General features: G+C 44.3%; 1 protein-coding gene across 3 annotated transcripts in view; it reads left to right on the plus strand.

Annotated features, from left to right (window-relative positions):
* The first annotated feature begins 3,410 nt into the window (after positions 1–3,410).
* The window catches only part of LOC118098078 (transcription factor 4), a 156,691-nt gene continuing 138,174 nt past the window's right edge, over positions 3,411–21,927 (plus strand). The window contains exons 1-4 of one of the 3 annotated variants that reach the window (XM_035141516.2): positions 3,411–3,647; positions 4,242–4,333; positions 4,646–4,684; positions 8,469–8,541. In XM_035141516.2, the coding sequence (XP_034997407.2) occupies positions 4,262–4,333; positions 4,646–4,684; positions 8,469–8,541 (184 nt within the window). In that variant the 5' untranslated portion in view covers positions 3,411–3,647; positions 4,242–4,261. Of the gene's footprint in view, positions 3,648–3,704; positions 4,334–4,645; positions 4,685–8,468; positions 8,542–21,927 lie in introns of those variants that run through there. The other 2 variants (XM_035141514.2, XM_035141515.2) reach the window with 2 other exon arrangements.

A 21,927-nucleotide genomic window follows, 5' to 3' on the forward strand; every position in this document is an offset into this window, starting at 1 on the left:
CCAGAATGGTGATACTGGGGACAGATTATACACACACACACACACAGACACACACACAAACACACACACCACACAAACACACACCTCAAAAACACACAAAACAAACTTAAACCAAAAGCGTTTCACTTTTCTCTCGCTCTCACTCACAGTTTTACACACTCGTATTCTTACACACACACACACACAGTCACACACACACGCACACACACACACACACAGTCACACACACACACACACACAGTCACACACACAGTCAGTGATCCGGGTGGAATCAAAGGGTATTAGCTGTGCAGTGTTCAGTTCCCCCGGTCCTTTCCCAGCATTCTCCACAGCTGTACGATTACACAGGTGTTTGGCAAAAACACACTGTTAGAGACCGCAGAGGGGCTGAGCGTGTGTGTGTGTGTTTGAGTGAGTGTGTGTGTGAGTGTGTGTGTGTGTGTGTGTGTGTGTGTATGTATGTGTGTGTGTGTGTGTGTGTGTGTGTGTGTGTGTGTGACCGAGTGAGAGGGAGAAAAATGAATATGCATGTGTGGTTGCATGCATTCAGTGTGTGTCTGGTTGCACTGCTTCCCTGCAGGAATGTGTGTTCATGTGTGTGCATATTTATCCGTGTGCGTGCGTGTGTGTTTATACCATTAATTCCTCTCTGTGACTCAGCCCTGCTATTTCCTCGACCAACACATCATCGTATTTTAAATTCACTTTCTCTCGCTTCCTGTCCGTCTCTCTCACTCTTCACTCACGTGTGCAGTCGTCTGTGAGCTTCAGTGTTAGTCGAGCGCTGAGGGCTTCAAACAAGGAGGTGAACTGAGGAACGTGAACATCAGATTTCATTTAGAAACAATCAAACATGTCACACACGTGATCCAATATCTCACGTGTCGGCTTCCTGCTCTTTGTGAAGTTGCTCAAAGCTACAAAACTCCTCAGATGCTCATCATGGCCTCGTCCACATGTTGGCTCTGGAGTGGATACGTGACCCGAGCCTGTCGGGACCCAACCTGGTTAGGACAAACATTTTGATGTGATATTTGGGCTCAAGTCGGGTTCGGTCACGTGTTCTTTGCCGTCGCCTTCGTCGTTTACACTGCACGAACCTGTAATCAGCTAAAATATCTCTAATCGACACAACAAACATGAAGCCTGAGCCTGAATAAAGGGAATTAATCCACTGAATCATAAAGATGGACTCACTTGTGATAAAGTGATGTAAAGAATAGAAGAAGATATGTTTTTTTACAGTGTTTCCTTTGTGCAAAATTCTTGTTTATTAGTATTTCCTCAGATATTTTCTGCAGACTCCAGTTATCCAGCGACCTGAGTCACAGCAGGAAACTCTGCGTGTCCTCCGTGCTCCCTCAGCTCGTTATGTAAGAACCTCTATCTATCAGAGATGGTATTTGTGGCTCAGTTCTGGCCCACATGTGACAGACGCACCGTGTTCAGTGTCAGACCATAACTGTGTGTTCCCGCTCCGTTTCAAGGTTAAAACACTCAGACTAAACCAGGATGTGTTGTTTTCATGTTATGTAACGTTTCCCCCGAGTTCACACACTGATAACGGGAAGTGGAGCAGCGAGAGGCTGACGGGTCTGGCTGCTCTGAGATGTTCCTCTGAGGTCAACTTCAGGAGCTCACAGGTCGTATGTGCCACCACAGACCGTAAACAAAGATGGACCACACGTGTCCACTTCCTCCCGTTGTGCAAACCTGAAGCTGAAATATCCTGGATACTGGAGGCGGCCATCTTGTGCTTTTGACGTCACGTGAAGCCAAAGTCTGAGCAGTTGCAGATCGTCAAGTGGAACCCGGGGTAATGAAGTAAGTTTCAACTGTCAATCATGACGTTTCACTCTCACTTTTTATTTCTTCAAATAAACAAACTAATCAGGAACAAACACTTGAATCAGTGCGATAAGAACCACCTGAGACAGGCGTCCCACAAGGATCAGTTCTGGGCCCATTGCTATTATTCATGTATCATTTCTTATTAAAATTTAAGAATAACTTTGTAACTTCTATTTGATACTTTTTCTATTTTAGAATGAGTTTGTAACATCTGTCCATAGATAGCTTCTTTGCTAACTGACACATTCAGAGCATTGTTTATTAATCTGTCTATAGAGTGTATCAGCAGCAGATGTCCCTGCCGTCATCAGCACTTCAACCACTAGAGGTCGCCCTACGGTAAAATGTAAGAAGCTGCTCAATTCAGACGACCTATGGGCTGTTTATTTTAATTTCTTAAATAAATTAAAGGTCCAGTGTGTACGATTTAGGTGAAATATTCAGCTGCAACGTGACCCTTCACCACTAGGTGTCACTAAACCCTACACACTGCACCTTTAATGAACCAAACTAACAAAGGGAATTGTTTGAAGTCACATGTTCAGTCCCACGCGGTTCATGAGATTTTGTGTTTCCTCTGCGTGACGACAATCTTCTCTCAGATGCAGATTAACAGATTAACTCGGCTCTCTGTCTTTATTTCTCGTTCTCTCTTTACTTTGTGAATCTGAACTCCGAGTTTGGGGATTTCCAGCTTCTTTCTTTCGTGGTGATGACTCGTATGTTCCAGCTGTTTGTTGACTTTAAAAAGTCGACTCGGAAACGTGAGGTTGTGTGTTCGCTGTCCACTTCTACGATCAAAACGTTCACGCACTCGAGTGAATCTGTGCTCACTCATATTTTTATTTATGTATTTTTTTTTTTATATAAGCTGGTACATGTCGTTTAGTTAGTTTGAGAGTGAAGGGGCCAACAGACAGGACCACTTTACACAGCAACAAATAAGCCTTTATGTCCTGCCTGCACCTGTGTGTGTGTGTGTGTGTGTGTGTGTGTGTGTGTGAGAGTGTGAGTGTGTGTGTGTGTGTGTGTTTTGCAGGGTTTTTTTTTTTTCTCTCCATGAGAAAACCCGCACATGCAGGGTGTAATTTGCAGAAATAGGCCAGTCATTTCATACCTGCAGGCTGTGGGCTACACACACACACACACACACACACACACACACACACACAGAAAGTATTACAAAGTATTTCCACAGACGAGGGTTTTGGTGCAGGTGTGGTTGAAGTGGTGACCCGTGCAGGTCAAGAATTACACTTGTTTCCATTCATTTTACAGTTTAATCAATAAAGAGGAAATAAAATACATAAAAACAGAACAGGTGGGAATTTCAAATGATTTATTATTTCATAAATTAACAATCTATTACAAACACATGAAAACGAAACTATTTTAACACATGAATGATGTTTAAAAAGTTTTATTTTCTCGAGGTTGTGGCCCCCAGCTCCCAAGGAACATCCACCCCCTCTCCAATTAGCCCAATTAACCCGAATCAAAGCAGCCAATCACGGCACCAATCAGCCAATCAATCAAAGCAACAGACCCGCTTCCCTCATGCATGTGTGTGCAGTTTCCCTCCCGCAGCAGCAGCTCGGTGGTGCTGGAGCTCACTGTAAGCTAGGTGGCCGCACCAACACATTTATCTCGCCCGCGCCAGACGCACATGGGATCCCGTCCTGCGTGAACCCGGGGATCTTCAGCAGCCGCAGCCGAGCGCAGGGCACCGCGAGCCCGGGCGGGAGCAGCACGCAGCGCGCACACACGGCCCCGGAGAACCGCTCCACGTTTCTGAGGTGATCCTCTCCCCCCGTGGCGGAGACGCGGCGTGTTATTTATTCAAATGCTGTGTGTGTGTGTGTGTGTCTGTGAGCGTGTGAGTGTGTGTGAGTGTGAGTGTGTGTGTGTGACAGTCACCGCCGCGGACTAACTGCGTCTTGACGCGGGGAGGTCGGACTGCCTCGGCTCGGGGTGGGGGGACAGAAACACCGAAAACACGCGCGTAAAGACTCCACTCCCGTCTTCTTCTCCCCCCCCCCCACCCACACCCCCACACCCACCTTCTTTTATTTCCTGTCAGCTTTTTTCTTTTTTCTTCTTGCGATCTGTCCCCCGCAGCCGCTCCAGGAACCCGGGACCGAGTCCTGCTCCGCGGAGGATGAGAGGAAACTAGGTTTTGCGATCGCGGCGCTGAGGTTGTTTCTCTGGATTAATTTGGCGGCGGCGGCGGAGGAGGCGCAGAGAACCGGGAGCGGAGCTGCGCGCACCGACCAGCCGAGGTCTTTCCACCTCTCCTCCCCTCTCCTCTGCCTCTGTCTCTCACTCTGTCCGCCCGTCCACCCATCCTCTTCTATCCATCTCTCTCTCCGTGTGTTTCCATGTCTCTGTAGGTCCGGGAGATTTTGCTAAAATGCATCATCAACAGCGGATGGCAGCTTTGGGAACAGACAAGGAACTGAGTGACTTACTGGATTTCAGCGCAGTAAGCGAATCCATCTCCTTCTCCCGTTTAATCCTGATATACTGACATGTAGTTCGATGCCAGTGGGCTTCACTCCACACACACACAGCCACTGTTTACATGTTTAATGGACGCACGGCACATAACCTGCACATTTATGCCTCTCACTCTTCTCAAGTATCTGCACAGAAGTTGTGTGTTTTTGTAACTTGGAGAAAACTCCGTGCATATTGTTGGTTTTGTAAATTTCCTTTCTTTGATTTATCTCTGTGTGTGTGTGGTTGTGTGTGCACAGGATTGTGATGCTGCATTAGTAATTTTGTTGTCTTATAGATGCGAAACAGCGATTTGAAAATGTTCCCACCATCCATGGTAGTATATCTCATTTTAAGTCCTTCTTTCCTTTTTAATGTGAAGCCTGATTTCTTCCTTCTGCCCTTGACAGGATTTTAGACAGAAAATGTTTTTCTTTTGCTGTGTGTGTGTGTAAATGTCTGCTGCTCCATGCTCCATGCACTCTGCACTGTGTGGTGCACATGCAAGAGGCTCGGGGGTGGAATCGTGAACCTGCAGGACAGACAGACAGGCTGAGAGACAGACAGGCTGAGAGACAGACAGGCTGAGAGACAGACATGTGCCACACTCGTCTCACCCTCTTTAGATGCTGTTAAACTCACGGCTGCAGGTTTTAAACTTAGGGCTTTTCCTTTTCTCTCTCTCTCTCTCTCTCTCTCTCAGTGTGTGTTTTGAACTTGACGGACAGGAAACAGTGTCCTCGCTCTCGGCCATGTTTTCTCTCAGCCTCTCCTCCTCTGGGAGCAACTTTGGCCCGAAGAGGAGGAGAGAGGGAACACACACCATAAAAAAAAAAAAATTTGAATCTGAATCAGAAACACCCCCAAAATGAAGAGAGAGAGAGAGAAATAAACCAGGGCATCAAGTTGTGTTGTGAAGCATGGAGACACAGTGAGGACACGTTTACACCAGAATCAGGGAGGAGGGTTTTGATGCTGTGTCAGATTTTAAAACACTAAATTTACCTTTTGATTGTTTACATTTTTACAATAATGTTAATGCAGTAAAGAAAAGACATGAGAGCTGAGGCCTGAGTGTTCACTGTAGAAATGTGAGGGAAATGTTAAAGGAGTTTTGAATTTAAAAAACAATATTATAATTTCACAATTTGATTCTGACACAAGATAAATACCTGTAGATGCAGTTATGGTGATTTTTCAATATGACAGCACAAATCTCATAACTCACTCTTCCATTAACATGACAATCACCGAATATAGAAATATAAAGTCTGTTTTAATGAAATATTCACCAAAAGGTAAACACTAAAATATCTGTAACGTCAGCATTAAGAACCACAAACAGATAATGTACTTCTGTAGAAATATTAACACAATAAAACACGTGTGCTCGGATTAAACATTACAGTGGTTTTTCAATAGAACAGCACAGGTTGTAATCTGCATGTAATAACTACACAATAATCTCTGAATGAATGAATGTAATATATCTCTATAGTAAGATTTAAGTTGTAAAATAAATTGCTAACTGTTCATTTAGAAGCACACACATACTTTTTAAGTCCCTGTACGGATGTTACATTAATGTTACTGTGATATTTACTTGTACTAATATCACTAAATTCATAATACACTCCCAGAAACACGTTTCAATCCCTGCACAGAATATTATGAGTCAAATATTATTAGAAAAATAGCTAAAAATAGAATAATTTAATCGTTGACTGATGTTAATTAAAAAGAACTTCAGAGACAAAATGGGCCTTTATAGAAATATGCTCATGATATAAATATACATTTATACAACACATAGAGGAAGTCTGTTTATACAATAAACACTAAAGTAATAATATAATAGGAAATAAATAATAATCTTGAATAGATTCACATTGAATCCATCATTCAGTGACACACACATACTTTCAAGTAACCATTAATTAAGGATATGATGGGATTTAAAAAAAAAAGCTAATAAAATGTATTTGTGTGAAAGATATTTACACGTTTATGAAAACATTAATCAGTGTGACTTAAGTCATATTTGTGGAGAACAGAAAATGAAACAAAGGAGGGCAGCAGCAGCCTAAACGTGTCTCGTCTCATTATAAATGCAGGTCGAGCATTAATTTATGCGATCATCTGTCTTTACACGCCCACAAGCTGAGACAGCTGAAAATGCTTCGACGGGGATATCGATAGAAAACCCGCTAATGATCACAACCGGATCTTTTGTCTCCCGAACACTTGTTTTCTGTGCGTCGCAGCTGTGACGGAGATAAAACACCGTCCACCGTCCCACGTGCACGCTCGCAGGCCCAACAGGCTGCGTTCAGGAACGACCGCAGATCCAGCGCTGGTCGCTGCTGCCTCTTCTAGCGAGGGTTTCAATTACGATCCAAAAAGAAGAAAAAGATTTTCCCCTGAAAAAAAACCCCTAAAAGTGTTTTTAGCGTCTGAGCGCGTGGAAGCTGGAGTGTGTTCAGGATCAGAGGTTTCGGCTTCAAACACAGCGACACACGCAGGCCTGATATTTATCCAGAGAGGTTATCTGCGGGGGTCAGATGTCTCACTTTGATAGCGTTTCTCTGTGAAGCTTTCCAGTCGCTCGCTCAGTCACACAGCAGGAATCAACATTCAGCCGCAGTCTCTGTCTTTGTATGGGCTTGATTCTTTCTCCTGTAGATGTGTAGAGCAGATGGCAACTAGTTCTGATGATTATCTCATATGTTTAAGTCAGATATGAAGTAGATGTGAAGCGCTTCGTTCCAAAATGAGCCGTCCAACATTCGGATAAAGTGACACTCGAGAGCGAAAACACATTTTTGTGAAAGGTGAGCAGGTGACTGGAGTGATTGGATCCTGTTTATTCTTCACAGACGCTGAATGAGGAATTTGATTTTTCTTTCTGCTTTTCTTCAAACGTCGCCACGGTGTTTTGGAAAATGAACCCTTCACGTCTGTGAGAGTCGTGGTTGACGGCTGGGTATCGAACCTCCGTACGTTTAGAGTACGGATCCAAACCCCGGCAGCCAGAGGTGTGGACTCAGACTAAAGCCAGACTTAAGCCACAGATATGATGATTTTAAACTTTAACATCAGAGGCTCGTGACTTAGGTTCTAATCATTTGACTTGTTGTGACTGACGTTCCTCGAATCCACCTGTTTTAAAAATGAAAACCTTTTGTTTCTACTTAAATCAACTACGTAGACAATCAGGTCAAACAAACAAACAAACAAATAGTCTGATTAGTTTTACTTTAAAATAGGTCAAATCTGTTTCATAAGAAATAGGTCAAACAAAAACAGTAGTTTCTCTGTTGAAAAATGTAAATGTCTTTAAATTTAGGTTAAAAAAACAGAGAAATGGACTTGACTGAGACTCGACTTGATTGAGACTCGACTTGGGACTTTCCTTGTCCTGGTGTTTGACTCGATCCTTGTTGGACCTGACTTGGAATCAGACGCAGGATTTACCCGACCTGACGTTGGACCGTGGACTTGTTAGTCTTTACTTTGAACTCGATGTGGGATGTTCCTGTTTTGACTTAATCTACCTGACTTGGGACTCGACTCACTCCTAATGCTGAACTAATTGCATTTCAATGACTCTGGACTAAATTAAGGACATTTTAGCTAAAATCAGAGACGTAAATCCAACGTGTGAAACAGAGATTCAGTCCCACCTCTGCAGCCTTTACTCAGATTTATAATTTAGTTTATTTCCTCTTTGATCAGACAGAAAAATCTTGTAAAGACAAATAACGTTTGAGAACTTTAGGTTCCCTTTTGAAATGTATATCTCAAAGCTGTTATTTAGCACCTGAGATACGCAGCTCTTTTCATTTCTTCCTCTTTACAGTTAAAATACGAGTGATTGAAAAGCAGAAACGAAGCTCTGACGAGATAAAAAACAAAGCAAACTGAGTGACCGTTAAAATTTCACAGCGAGATCGTAAAGTGTGTGAGAATCTGGCGACGCTGTTCTCTCGGCCAAATGTTGCGGCGGCGCTTTGGAACGGAGCTTCTCATGTGTAGCTGCAGTGATGTGTCTGTGGTGATGTGTCTTGCTGTCTGCGGTGTCAGTGCTCTCGGAGGTAACGTGCGCTCTGTTTGTCTTGTAGATGTTTTCCCCTCCTGTTAGCAGTGGAAAGAACGGCCCGACCTCCCTGGGGAGCGGACATTTCTCCGGCTCAAGTACGTCAGCCTTCTCCTCTTATTTTTCTCCTCCTCCTCCTCTTTCTTCTTCTTCTTCTTTTTCTTTCTCAGCCTCCTCCTCCTCTTCTTCCTCTTCCACCTGCTCGCTGCTGCTTCGCTTGCTGTTTGGATTTTTTCGGGGGGGAACCATGTTTGGGACGTGCAGATGCTGTTTTGCGGTTTTTATGCTGTTTTGCTTGTGGAACACTATTTCGACTTGACTTGAAAAATTGCATTTCTTCAAAATACAAGCGGCTCATATGTTCTATGAAGATTCTGGTTGGTCCTGTATTCTCTGTACTTAAATGTTGCTGCTTTCATTTCAGTGTGTTTGGTTTATTTTGTTTTTACTGTGTGTGACGTTCACCTGCTGCATTGAAGCTCTCGTTTCCCAAGTTGGGAAGTCGTTCTGATTTCCATGTGTTCGTTTGCTTTGGAGTCGGAATGTGGAAGAAAACATAGGATCCTGTGTAAATCATAGAAAAGTCTCTATTGGCTGAGAGGTTTTGCTCGGTGCTTGTGAGACAGAGTTTGAAAGTGACGGAAGTCAAATTTGACGAGTTCCTATTGGAAGCTGTTATCTGGAGCTGGTTTGAACCTAAATGTTTCGCAGACTCTCCGAATTGTTCGTATTTAATTTTATCAGTTGGGAACAAATTTTGCAGATAAGTACCGATCAGAAACCAGTGCATTTAAAGACGTATATATATACATATATTTACAGCTGTACTTACGCTACTGACCCTGTGTAAAGTGACGATTACTATCATTGTTGTGCGGCCAGGCTCACGTTAAACCCTTTGAAAAATTATTGTATCATCTAGTTTGATAGTCAGAGCTGAAAAAACAACACAACTAAACACATCTAGAAATACACAAAACCACTTAGAACTGAAGTTACGAAATTTCGGACGCGTTAGCTTGCGATCGCTAGCGCTAACCCTACTGGAAATCACTTCTTCTTTGCTGCTGTAAAACCAGTTCTTACCAGCGACTGATGTTTCTGAGCAGCGAAGCAGAAGCTACTTCCAGGAAAACCAAGTGAAACTGAAATACTGAAACATGTGGTATCAGACGGGTCCATCGATTTGCTTACTTTCTGAGTCACAGATATATTCTCCCATCTTTAACATACGCTCAGACAGGAGGAAATATATAAGTTCTCATGTTAAAGACTGTTTTCTGCAGCGGGTTGACACACACTGGATTTCTGAAGAGCTTGAATATGATGAAGTTGTTTGTTGCTGTTCTCTCCTGCTCGACGTCACAGTTAATAACACGTGGACGTCCGTGTTGTGAGGGGACTTTTCATGTTTCTGCGTTTTTAAGGAGATGCGTTTGTTTTTCAGCTTCTCGAGTTCATTCCTGAAGGAGACTTCCTGTTTTTCTGATGTGCTGCGCTCATTCTTTCCGGCCTCTGTTTGTGTGCATGTGAGTGAGTGAGTGTGTGTGTGTGTGTGTGTGTGTGTGTGTGTGTGTGTGTGTGTGTGTGTGTGTGTGTGTGTGTGTGTGTGTTGTGGAGATCAGTTCACTGTGTTTTGCTGGTGTCTAACAGGCACGGTGGGTTTTTGTGGCTGTAAAATGTTTGAATGTGAAACTTCAAATGTGCAGCAGGTCGTGAAGATTCACTGTTGCTGGTTTAACATCAGAGAATCAGGAGTTTGCTGCTCAGTGTTGTTCTAAGTGTCTTATTTAATCACAGGTGCATTTTGGGAGATAAACCAGAGAATCACCTCCCTCCCATTTCCTTTAAAATCCAGTTGTGCTGCACCTTTGCTGATGTGTTGTGTTGGTGAGGGCACATGCATCGTTCCCCTGGTATCACAGACCTCGTACCAGGCTTTTGTTTTTCAATCATGTGGTCACCTCCAGCTGCTTCACGATAGAACTGCACCAACAGTGTTTGACCACACTTCAAGTGTATTGACTGCTCAAACAACTTGGGAGAAAACGAGCCCGAGCTGTGAGATCTGATCAATAACGTGTGATTCATCCACTCGTTCACTTTTGCCTCTGTCCAGTCACTCGCTGTCAGTTCAGTGTGAATTTAAAGTTAATTCTTACACAACACTGCTTGGTGTGTATGTGTCAATCAGCCAGTGTGTCATCAGTCGTTAACCTGAATCAAAACCAAGTGTCAAAGTGACGCTGGCGGCTCGAAAGGTGCGTTTAGCTCTGAAGTTCAAACACCTTGTTGAAAATACCTAGGATCTGTGCATGAGAACATACGTGTGCATTAATGTGCGGCACACGCTAAGCGTCCTGGTTTGGGGGTTTTAAATATATGGTCATACTTTCTTTGACTGTACGTTTTTCTTCTTCTGGCATTTCTGTCAGTTACCAAACACGTGGTTTAGCACCACCTGCTGGACTGGAGTGGGATCGACCTCGATGTGCATCTGGTGGCTAGAAACTTAAAATGTGTGTGGATGTGCAGTTTGTTGTCAAATAGCTAAATGTTGTCTAATCTTTACACAACAGGATCCGTCCATCTATATAGATTTTTTTTATATTAGTTGATGAAGGAGGAATTCTATCTAGGACACTATTTGCAATGAATATATTGTGTAAATAAATACACAAATAGCAATAGAAAATACTTCACAATTTGTGTGTCCCAACATTTGACAAACAACAAAGAGAGGACACGATGCACAGATCTGTGTTTCACCTCTTTGTTGTCACGTGTCTCTCAGTGTTTTAATGAAATGTTGCTGTGATATCATCAGTTTGATCAGCGTGTGCATGTTGCTGCTTTCTGCTGAAAACCAACCGGGTCGTCTCTGTTACTCACGCTCTTGTAATTTGCCTCTAAACGGCGTTGGGAAGCCATTTTGTCAGTTGGCTGGAAAACAGAGAGATGCCGAGACGTCTTCTTTGTTTACCGCGTTGTTGTTGTTGTTGTTGTTTGTGCTCGGCGGTTTCGGTGATGTTGTTCTTTGCTCCCGTGCCGTGCATACAAATGTAGAGGAAGGACGACAAGTGTTACGATTCCCCGGGAAAAAAAAAAAAAGAAGCCTCTGCTTTTGTAGAATTTGCAGCGGCTGTTAGGCCTCGGTTTGCTGCTTCGCCGTGGATCTTCATTTTGGAATTGTTTTTTTTTTTCCTCTTTTGATGCAGGAACACACACTGGTGATCACACACACACACACACACACACACACACACACACTGACACTCATTGCTGTACACAAATCACACTGTTTTTTTATGTGCACACATTGAAACACCCTCATGTACAAGATGCAACACACACACACACACACACACACACACACACACACACACACACACACACACACACACACACACACACACACACACTCTGCTCACCCCTGCTGTGGCTTTCTGCAGGCCTCGGCATTTTGATGAGCCCGGCGCTGTTTGTGAATGCAGCTAATTAGAACTCCACAGACCTACACAGCCATGAGAGCGGCGGTTTCCAAAGGCTGGTGTGAGGCCAGAGGATGGGACACGCCGACACGGAGCGGGGGCCATTTACTGCAGGTTAACAGGGTTATAACTTCACGTGCAGACCGGAGAGCGATTCAAGGAAAAAGCTGAATAAACAAGCGGAGGAGCATAACAAATGCAGATGCTCCCATTCAGCTGCACTGCACCGTATAATCCAGCAGTAAACATCCACTCGTGTTCTGTGGCAAGGTTTGAAAAATGCTGAGCAGTTGAGATGTGGTGACTTTAAAGAACCACGGGTCACAGTCGGGGCAGCGACGCTCGAGTGGCTGTGACTGAAGTGACATCTGTATGCAAATCTGTGGAGAAGTGAATGTTTCATAAACTGGTCGACGCTGCAGATTGGATGAGTGTGATGCAGCAGTGCAACATGTGAGGAAGAAGAGGAAGAAGAGCAGCTCCTCTTCAGGTAGAAATCAGCTGGAACATAGAGGAATCTCCTCGTGCGGCTGCAGAGCATAGAGAGTTCAATGGTGAAGAAACCACAGTTAAAGTGGGTGTGCACAGAAAGACAAAGGGGCGGGACTTGAAACTCTGAAAACAGTGTATGTACGTCCAGCTGATTGGTTTGCATTTTCAATTTGCACATACAAAACAGCAAATAGCTGAAACACTGCAAATGAACTTGGTGGAGGGACGGAAACCTCAATCTATCAAAGTGCGATAGAGACATGAATCTTCTCCTGGAGAAAAGAGAAACGACGGTTCTTTGGAAACAGGTGGAGTTTACTAAACGTAAACAGAGAGACGAGGACTTAAAGGAGACGAGAGCCCGGATAAAAGTGTTAAAAATACCGTCAGTCGGACGAGAGGCGGAGGAATAATAACGGGTTTTAGGAAACGCTTTGTCTGATGCTTTTGAGGACGGGGAGTGACATTTTGTTTTGAAGCCCCCGCCACGTCTCACGTAAGTCTTCGTTTTTTTTTGGCGATAAATTCACCTTAATGCACAAAAGCGCATCTAAACATAAACGCCGCACAATCCCCACGAGTCCCAGCTGACACGCTCAGCCCACGGTCATCACCAACCAGGAAGTGGATTAGGCGTTTTAATTATTGGGAGATTTCGCCGTTGCTGTTGTTTATTTCGGGATCATCCCTGGAAAGATAATGCACACTTCAAACTGTGTGTGTTTCTAATCTCCTCCTGGATGAAGCCGTACAGCGAGCGGCTTCACTCCGCCTGTCAAAGCCACAGACGCCAATGCCACTCGTCTATTTCAGGTCTTGGCTGGTTTTGGTGTTTTTCCTCTTTTTTTTTTTTTGACATTCTTCTAACCTCTCAGATCCGCTGTTTGTCTCCCTGTCACTGGTGTTGGAAGGTGTGTGTGAGAGTGTAAAGATGTGTGTGAGATCTGAGGAGATTCTGATGTGTGTGAGCATGTGTGTGTGTGTAGTTGGGGGGGGGCAAATCATCCTCCCTGTTGCCGTGGAACATAAAGTTGGCAACGAAAGATGGACAAAATGTTTCCTGGAGTGACAGCAGAAAGAAACTGAAATTAAGGAAATAAGGAAAGGAAGGGTTAGAAAGGAAAGAAGAAAGAGAGGGTAAGAAAGACCTGGAGATAGAAGAAGGGAAAGATGGAGAAACAGATGGAAGAGAGGAGGGAAAGAAGAAGAAAGAGCAAGAAGAGGATCAAATAAATCTGGTGTTGTATTCTCATTGTCAACAACCAGTCAACCAGTAAACCTCAGACTGAGTCTCGTGTCCAAACCCGCTGGCGTTTCATAAATCTAAAGTTACACCTTAAGAAAAAAAAAAAGTCTCGGTAGTTTCCTCAGACAGATTCACAGGAGGAAATGTTGCGTCTGGACTATTTTAAGCGGAGGACTAATACTCAGCAGCAGGACGGTGTGAAGGCTACGACGCTGACTCGTGAGCTACAGCAGTTTTACTCAGAGTCTTAAGATACTGATTTCTATAAACACATGTGAATATACAGAATTCAAGTTTCTAAAATCTCAAGTTAGACCAATCACGTTTGAGATGATAATAGCGCCCCCTGCAGGATACATACTGCAGATTACGGCACCGTGGTTAAGCCACAGATGAACTGAGCTCGTCCACAATGATAAACAATGTCGCCCCAGAATATCGTTGGTTGCCCCAGAGGCTAATTCATCATGAGACGAAAGCTGATGAGTTTCAAGATTACGATAATTAAGATAACTTATAGAGACTCTGTACTTCTTAAACCCTTTCTCTTGTTTCTCGATTTGTTTTGTATAAAACTGCCTCTTTGCATCAACCAGCACTAAACAACAGAATAACAAAGTGAAACCTCTTGTTCATGAAAGAGTTCCGACCCTTGTGTGTCTGAAACTCCAGAAAAGTTCATCTGTGGCAAACGTGACTAACTTTACTTGAGAAGGACTCACACCGGTGTTTGTAACGTCCCACGATTCACAAAGCCCGCCTGGTCCAGATCAGCTTTCAGGGAGATCACATCAATAATCTTTATCCTGTTTTATTTTGGTCCCTCCTTCCGCCTCCTCTTCCTTTTCTTGTCAAAACCCAAAGACAAGCAGGGAGGACACACCAGCGCCGTCGCCGCTGCCAGCGAGCTTCACGCGTTAGCACAGAAATTTGGACGAGGGCAGATACAGCCCCGATGGCACGCCTGATTTTTGTTCCTCTAATTGGCATAGCTTATTAAGTCACAGTTCACAGCGGAGAAAAAAGGAGGCTGCTTTAATAATATCCCCTCTCCCGTTTGATTTGATGCACTTGTACCGAGACAGATAACGCGCTTCGCTGCGGCGAGCGACGCCCCCACCGCCACCCTCTTGTCTCTATTCAGTCAAATCTGCCTCCGTTACGCCCGTCACTCAAAACCAGCCCGGCTGATCGCTTTCAAAATAGAGACGGAGCGCAGGAGCCAGTAGCTTAATGCCTCACCCTCCCACCTTCTCTCGGCTCTGAGGCGGCTAAATTGTCTCGTTTCCCCGTCAAAGCAGAACGACTCACAAAAACATCCAACCATGCTCCTAATTGTGGTGCGGATTAGGGATTAATAGGCGTTTTTAGCTATAATGGCAAATATTATTAGCCCCATTTACTTTTCTAATGCTAATAATGACTCTGCTAATAATGGCAGTGATTTCAAGGTTAAAGTCTGTGAGAACTCGACATGGATTTGTGTGTTTTTATAATTTTTTTTTCACCCAAAGCTCAGGAGATTGACGTGCCGCTTGCTTCGGCGCGCTGACTCGCTACCGAGTCGGAGCTCCATATGTTTTCCCAGAAGACGGAGCTGGGATGAGCTGGGCCGGGGCTGCTGAGTTTAGATCAGTTTGTGAGTCGTGTTTCTTTGACTTCACTCTGGTTTTTATCTGGTGTGAGTCTGTCGGTGCTTTGTTCATGTTTAGTTTGTGCGGTTTGTGGGTCAAAGACGATGTAGAACGTTACAATTGAACCACATTTTTTTAGACGTTACTAGGTTTTGTTTCGACAGCATTTCATTGACTGCTTTATATTTCCTATGTTGTGAGGATCTACGTCAACTTCAAACACAATCTTTTATCTTGGGTCAGGTTGAATTCCATTTAAAGCCAAACTGTGGATATGCTTTGCCACAGGAAGCAAATGTTTTATTCTCCTCCTCACTGGCTCTGATTGGACGAGGTTTTCCCACCGTTACATTTACCGATGAGGGATCTTGTCCTTAGTTCGCGTCTGTAAAGATCCGATTGGTTTCTTCAAGGTGAGGTCACTTCCTGTCTAATTTTCAGTTTTTGGTTTACCCAGATACGTTACATGGGGGGATGCCGGGCTTATGACGTGTACTGCAGTCGGCCACCAGGGGGCGATCCAGACACTTGTCGTCCATCTTTATTTACAGTCTATGTTTTTAACGTGGAAAACCTGGTACCTGCTAAATATGATCACGTTGGCGTTGTCATTTCTGCATTTATCTATAAACACCTCTTCTCTCCGTTTAGCCGCTGACTCTCATTCTTCAGTTATTAGTTACATTCACACGTCTCTTTTCTTTTCCCGCTCAGTCGCACAATCTGTTCATCTCCTCTCGTCCAATGAGCCGAAGGTAACTGAATACCTGCCCCCCGCCGCCACCAGCACCTCCACCTCCACCACCACACCACCACCGCCTGCGGCGAACACGGTTTACTTCCTCTTCGGTATCTTTTGGTGAAACCTCGCGGCTCGGGGGCCCCCCCTCATCGCCGCTGAACAGCTCCTCTCCTCGCTCCGCGGTCCGCGTGTGACGTCGGCGAGGTGTCGTGTGTTTCGGCACACCTGTTCGCTTGTACCGGCGGCAGTGGCGGCACAATCGCAGTCACCGAGCCTAATTACCCAATCCTTAAAAAATAAAGAGACAGAAAACGTCAACCAGCCTGCCTGGCAATTACAGCAGCGCTCAACACCTCTCAGCTACAAACACCACTCCAATTAGAAGCAGCCAACTTATTCTGGGAGGCGGCGGCGTGTGTGTGTGTGTGTGTGTGTGTGTGTGTGTGTGTGTGTGTGTGTGTGTGTGTGTGTGTGTGTGTGTGTGTGTGTGTGTGTGTGTGTGTGTTTATGCTTGTATGTCTAAGTGTGTGACAAGCAAAATTGTTTTGGGAGTTTAACGTTGAAACCTGTGTGTCTTGTTTGTGTGTTTGTGTGTGTGTGTGTGTGTGAGTGAGTGGCTAACCTGAAGGCTGAAGAGGTGTGTTATGGAAAAATGGCGGCTGTTAATTGAGAAGTTCAAGGTTTGGGAATCAAATGTCGGAGCAGCTGATTCCACCTTTATCTTCCTCTGCGTCCTCACTCAGCTCCTCTTCATCACTATCGTCCATTTCTTCACCCTCTCACCTCCTAACTAATCTTCCTCTGGATCCTCTTTCTCTCTTCGTTTCCTTCATGTTCATTTTAGTCCTTCTATCTTTCTTATCCCAACCTGCCATCCTCCTCTTTGTCCTCCCTTTCAACAGCTTCATCCCTTCTTCCTCAGCTTCCTCTTCATCACTCTCCCTTCTTTCCTCTTCAATCTTTGTATTTTTCTTTTCCCTGGTTCCTTCCTCCTTTCTCATTCTTATCCATCTTTATTCTGTCCACTATCTCTTCTTCACTCGTTCTCTCCGTCTCTCACTCTTCATCCCCTGTTACCTTCTTCCTCATCCTCTTCACTTTTTGTTCTTCACACAGTCTTCGAACTGTTGCCATTGAGTTTTTCCTTTAGACTCAGACTCCTGTTGTTGATTCTTTCGATGCGAAACATCCTGTTTCTCCTCCGTCACTTGTTTGTTGTTATTTGCTTCCACATTGTTTTTCCTTCTTCCGACCTTCAACATTAAACCATTGCTTCCTGCTCTTATGTCACGTTTCCTCTTCCACTTCCTTCTATTTGCCTTCGACACAAAACACAGTGTCCTAAATCTGACCTCAAGGCTGATCACGTTCCTCAGTGAGAAGCATGTTGAGATGTCGTCCTTTTTCCTTTTATGAATGAAATCCACATGACTTACTCTTTCCAACTGATGACATCTCTGAAAACAATATGCATCCGGTTCCAAGGGTTAATTATTCAGCTTCATCCGAGAGAAGGATCTGGTCAAAAAGAGAGAGAAGCAACGGAGAGAGGATATAATGAAGGTGCAGAGGAAACCACTGAAAAAGATGTTTATAAAACGAATAGATTTTATAAGTTATAATCATTATATGTGTTGGAATGATTTTATCAAGGCAAGACTCTCTCATCCTCATCTTATGCACGTCCATCCTCCTTTTCCTCCTTTTCCTCCTTTTCCTCCTTTTTCCTTCCGCCCTTCCAAACCCTTCATCTCAAACTAGGTGAAACGTCTACACACACACACACACACACACATATATTTGCTTCGTAGAGTGTCTATACGATGAGAATCCGTGTGTCGAGGTGTTTCGTGAACGAACGTGATGTGAGCTGACTTGTCGGAGACACACTGAACCTTCACACTGCAGAGATCAGCAGGTTAAACCATCTGCTTCGGAGCGGGGGGAGGGACAGAGCGGGGGAGCGGCGCAATGGTTCGTCCCAGCTTTTGTTTTATTCTAAGTCTTTGGCAGCGCTGGCACCGGAGTGGCACTGCCAAGTCCCTGTGTGTGTGTGTCTGTGTGTGTGTGTCTGTGTGTGTGTGTGTGTGTGTGTGTGTGTGGAGTAGATATATTTTCCAACCCCCCCTTCTCCACACACACACTCATGCACATTCTCACACACACACACACACACATGCACAAACACACAAAAAACTGTAAATTGTCTGGAACACCCCTAGTGCCATCTGGTCCTGTGACAGGCCAGACAGTGTGTGTTTGTGTGTGTGTGTGTGTGTGTGTACTTGCACTTGCACTTGTATTTGTACTTATATATTTGTGAGGACCATAGACCTTACGGAGTGAGGACATCTTTGCTTGTCCTCACTTTTTAAAGGTTTGATTGAGGGTGAAGACGATTCAGGACAGAATTAGGTTCAGGCATTTAGTTGTGATGGTTCATGTTCGGTAAGAGGCTGAATGGCAAGTGCATTATACCGATGAGTGTCTTTACTAAGATAGAAGTACATGGATGGATGTGTGTGTGTCTGCACGGAGAGGAGAGAGAAAGAGAGAGAGTGTGTGCATGCGCTGTGTCGATGTGTGTGGCATTACTGTGTTTTTGTTCATGTAAAATAAAAAAAAACTACATTTTCCGAAACTCCCTCCCTCTCACACACTCACACACACACACACACACACAGACACACAGACACACACACAGACACACTCTCCAGTATCAGCAGTGAATTTATGCCACCGTCTCTGGCTGTGTTTGTGTTCATTTGGATGCTCTTCCCTGACGTTTAATTGGTGTTTTGGTCCAGTGTGAAACTGGGTTATTTCACAGTCCCAGTGTTTAGTCTTGTTTTAGACGTTTTTCTAATGGAGTTCTGTCGGACTGCGTGGGGCGAGTTATGGAGACAGAGAGACGCTGAGTCCTGCCCGAGTGCCCTTGAGGAAAACAGAGATCGTGGACGAGCGTCTAGTGACACATTCCTGTCACAGATCCTGACCTTCGACCTCGGATGTTGTGATTCTCTGCCCTGATTGGTTGCTTTGTTTTGATTGACTCAATTTTTAAGTTTTATTTATCATCACATATTTTTTGTCATACTCTTATTTATGCTTTTATTGTCTCCATCTCTAGATTTTACTCACACTGGCACATTCACAGTAAATTCTGTTAGGTTCAGTGCTTTGCTAAAAGGCTCCTCAGCAGCCGTTGATAACGAGAGGAAAAGACAGAGGGAAAGACTGGTCTGCAGATTTGAACCGACAACCTTCCATCGACGGTGTTAAAGCTTTGCTCAGTGCACCTGCACCTGTATTATGTTAGCGCCTGGCTTACGGGGGAATTGAACTCGTAACCCTGACAGTGTGTTAAGGCCTTGCTCATTGGACCTGAGCTGCAAACTGGGATTGCTTCATTGATAAAATGGTGGCAATTGAACAAGCAGTGAATATGTAATAGAAGTAAAGTGTGTGTGTCTCTGTGTGTGTGTGTGTGTGTGTGTGTGTGTGTGTGTGTGTGTGTGTGTGTGTGTGTGTGTGTGTGTGTGTGTGTGTGTGTGTGTGTGTGTGTGTGTGTGTGTGTGTGTGTGTGTGTGTGCATGAGAGACACATGCGGGTTGACCTGAGGAGACCAGACCACAGCTTCCTCATTGGTCAAAGAACATCTGGCTGTGTGTGTGTGTGTGTGTGTGTGTGTGTGTGTGTGTGTGTGTGTGTGTGTGTGTGTGTGTGTGTGTGTGTGTGTGTGTGTGTGTGTGTGTGTGTGTGTGTGTGTGTGTGTGTGTGTGTGTGTGTGTGTGAGATACCACATTGATCTCCCCTCTCACATTCCACACTGTCAGGACTGTGAATAGCAAGAACTCCTCACTCCAAACATTTCTCTCTCTCTCTCTCTCTCTCTCTCTCTCCCTTACTTTTTCCTCTTTTCCTTTCTCTCTCTTCTTTCTCTCCTTTCTTTCCTTCTGTCTCTTCCCACTCGTTCTCAAATCAAACCTAATTACGACCCGACTTGTATTTACTCTACAAACTTGACTCTGACTCTTTGTGACGACCCAGAAAAAAACGACCTGTTCTCGTCCTGAGTGACTCGACAGATGACTTGGCTTCGTCTCCTAAAACCCGTGTTTCTATGCAACTGAACTGAAACAACAAATATGTTTTTTGTTCTTGAAATTCAATTAATACTGAACGTGTTCAATAAAATCTTCACGGATAATATACAAATATCTGATCCTATACAATATCCACTTGGAGACAGTGCAGCTTTATTACAGGTGGATTATTTTCACCGTGTGTGTTTGTGAGCTTCTTTATTTAATTTTGTCCAGGATTCTTTTTTACCACTTTCCTTTACTTTGCAAACGAACTTTCTGTAATGTAAAAATTCAGACGGTGGTGTTGAGATGTGAGTTTGGACGTTTTGAGATTATCAGACACTTCCTGTTCTTGTTATGTTGTTTGGCCTCGATGAGGCGACTGTAGGTGCTGTACTGGGATTTAAGTGATTTATGGTTTTGTCTAGCCGCTCAATTTGGTCAAGATTAGATAAGGATGTCTGGTGTAACTGGGAAAAATTCATTAATCATCTTGAATTAAATCAAATCTGTGATCTTTCCTGAACCTTAACCAAAGAGTTTTTGTTGCCTGAACCAAACACACACGACTCTGGATGGGAACTTTGGTTCCGGTGCGACAGTCGGATGCTTCTTAGATCCTCCATCGCTCCTGATGCCTCTGCAGCTTAGTGCTTCATTCACTCAGAATGAATGTTGCATCTGAACATTATCCAACCAGCGAATGAGTTTCTTCGAAATCAAATCACCATACTGGAGTTTAGTTGTATGGAGATATAACTTCGAGAAAGACGTGTGTGGCGGCTCCGCTCCACTGAGTCGTCCGTGCACCGTCGTGGAATGTTAAACCAAACAAGTTGAGAGTATCTGTTGTGTATTAGAGGTTGTTTGTCTTATTTGACAGCTTTGTGTTTGCAATAACTTGAGGCTGAAACCGTCGCTTCCACACAGTGTTTCTAGCCCGTGGTTAAGAGGATGTTAAAAGGGACATTTGTTGGTGTTTTGTTTTTTTCTTCCCCCCCCTCCACTTTCCTCTTTTCTCTCATTTTCCGGCCTGCTGCCTGTTGGATGGCCATCCTTTGACAGCTTGAAGCCATTTGAAGGACCAATTATCCAATAAATGCGGCTTTATGAAGTTGTTTCCCTGCTGCTGTGTTCTTGGAAGGCAGGGGTATATATCAAGAAGATTTACAACACCCGAGCTTTAAAAGAAAGTACCACCATTTGGGAGGACGTGACACCTCCTTCTGCAAAGCGAAACATAAGCACATTTGCGTTATTGTGCTTTTATATCTCTGGTGATGATCCAAAACCAAATGTAGGCGACTGTTCTCAAACGGAAACTAAAGATTTAATCCAGAAAATAGAAGCCAGACACCACGCTGTCAAAGTATACGGACACCCCGATACTCCAGACATATGTGGTATCTGAACAAGCGTCTCTGTGACCAGGGGCATTAATCTGCTGCTGCTCCTCTGGAAGGACTCAAAGAAACAAATGTCTGAATCTGGCTGAGGGGATTTGCTCCTGAAGCAGATGTCGGGGGATACGATCAGGCTCACAGTTGGAGCTTCGGTTGATCCTGAAGGTTTTAGGATGTGGTTAATTTAGACCCACTGGTTTGTGAGCTGCTGTTTCGAAGCCTCCAGTTTGATATCTTGTTCAGCGCCATCTTGTTGTTTTGAAACCAGAAGATGCCATATTTGGAGGAGCGAGGGGGTGGAGCCACCTGATACTAGCTGTCAAACGGTATCCACGCTTACTTAGGAAAATGCGACGTAGAGTAATTTTCTCTGACAACCAGTGGAGTC

The sequence above is a fragment of the Hippoglossus stenolepis genome, chromosome 18 (assembly GCF_022539355.2).
Source record: "Hippoglossus stenolepis isolate QCI-W04-F060 chromosome 18, HSTE1.2, whole genome shotgun sequence".
Lineage (NCBI taxonomy): Eukaryota > Metazoa > Chordata > Actinopteri > Pleuronectiformes > Pleuronectidae > Hippoglossus > Hippoglossus stenolepis.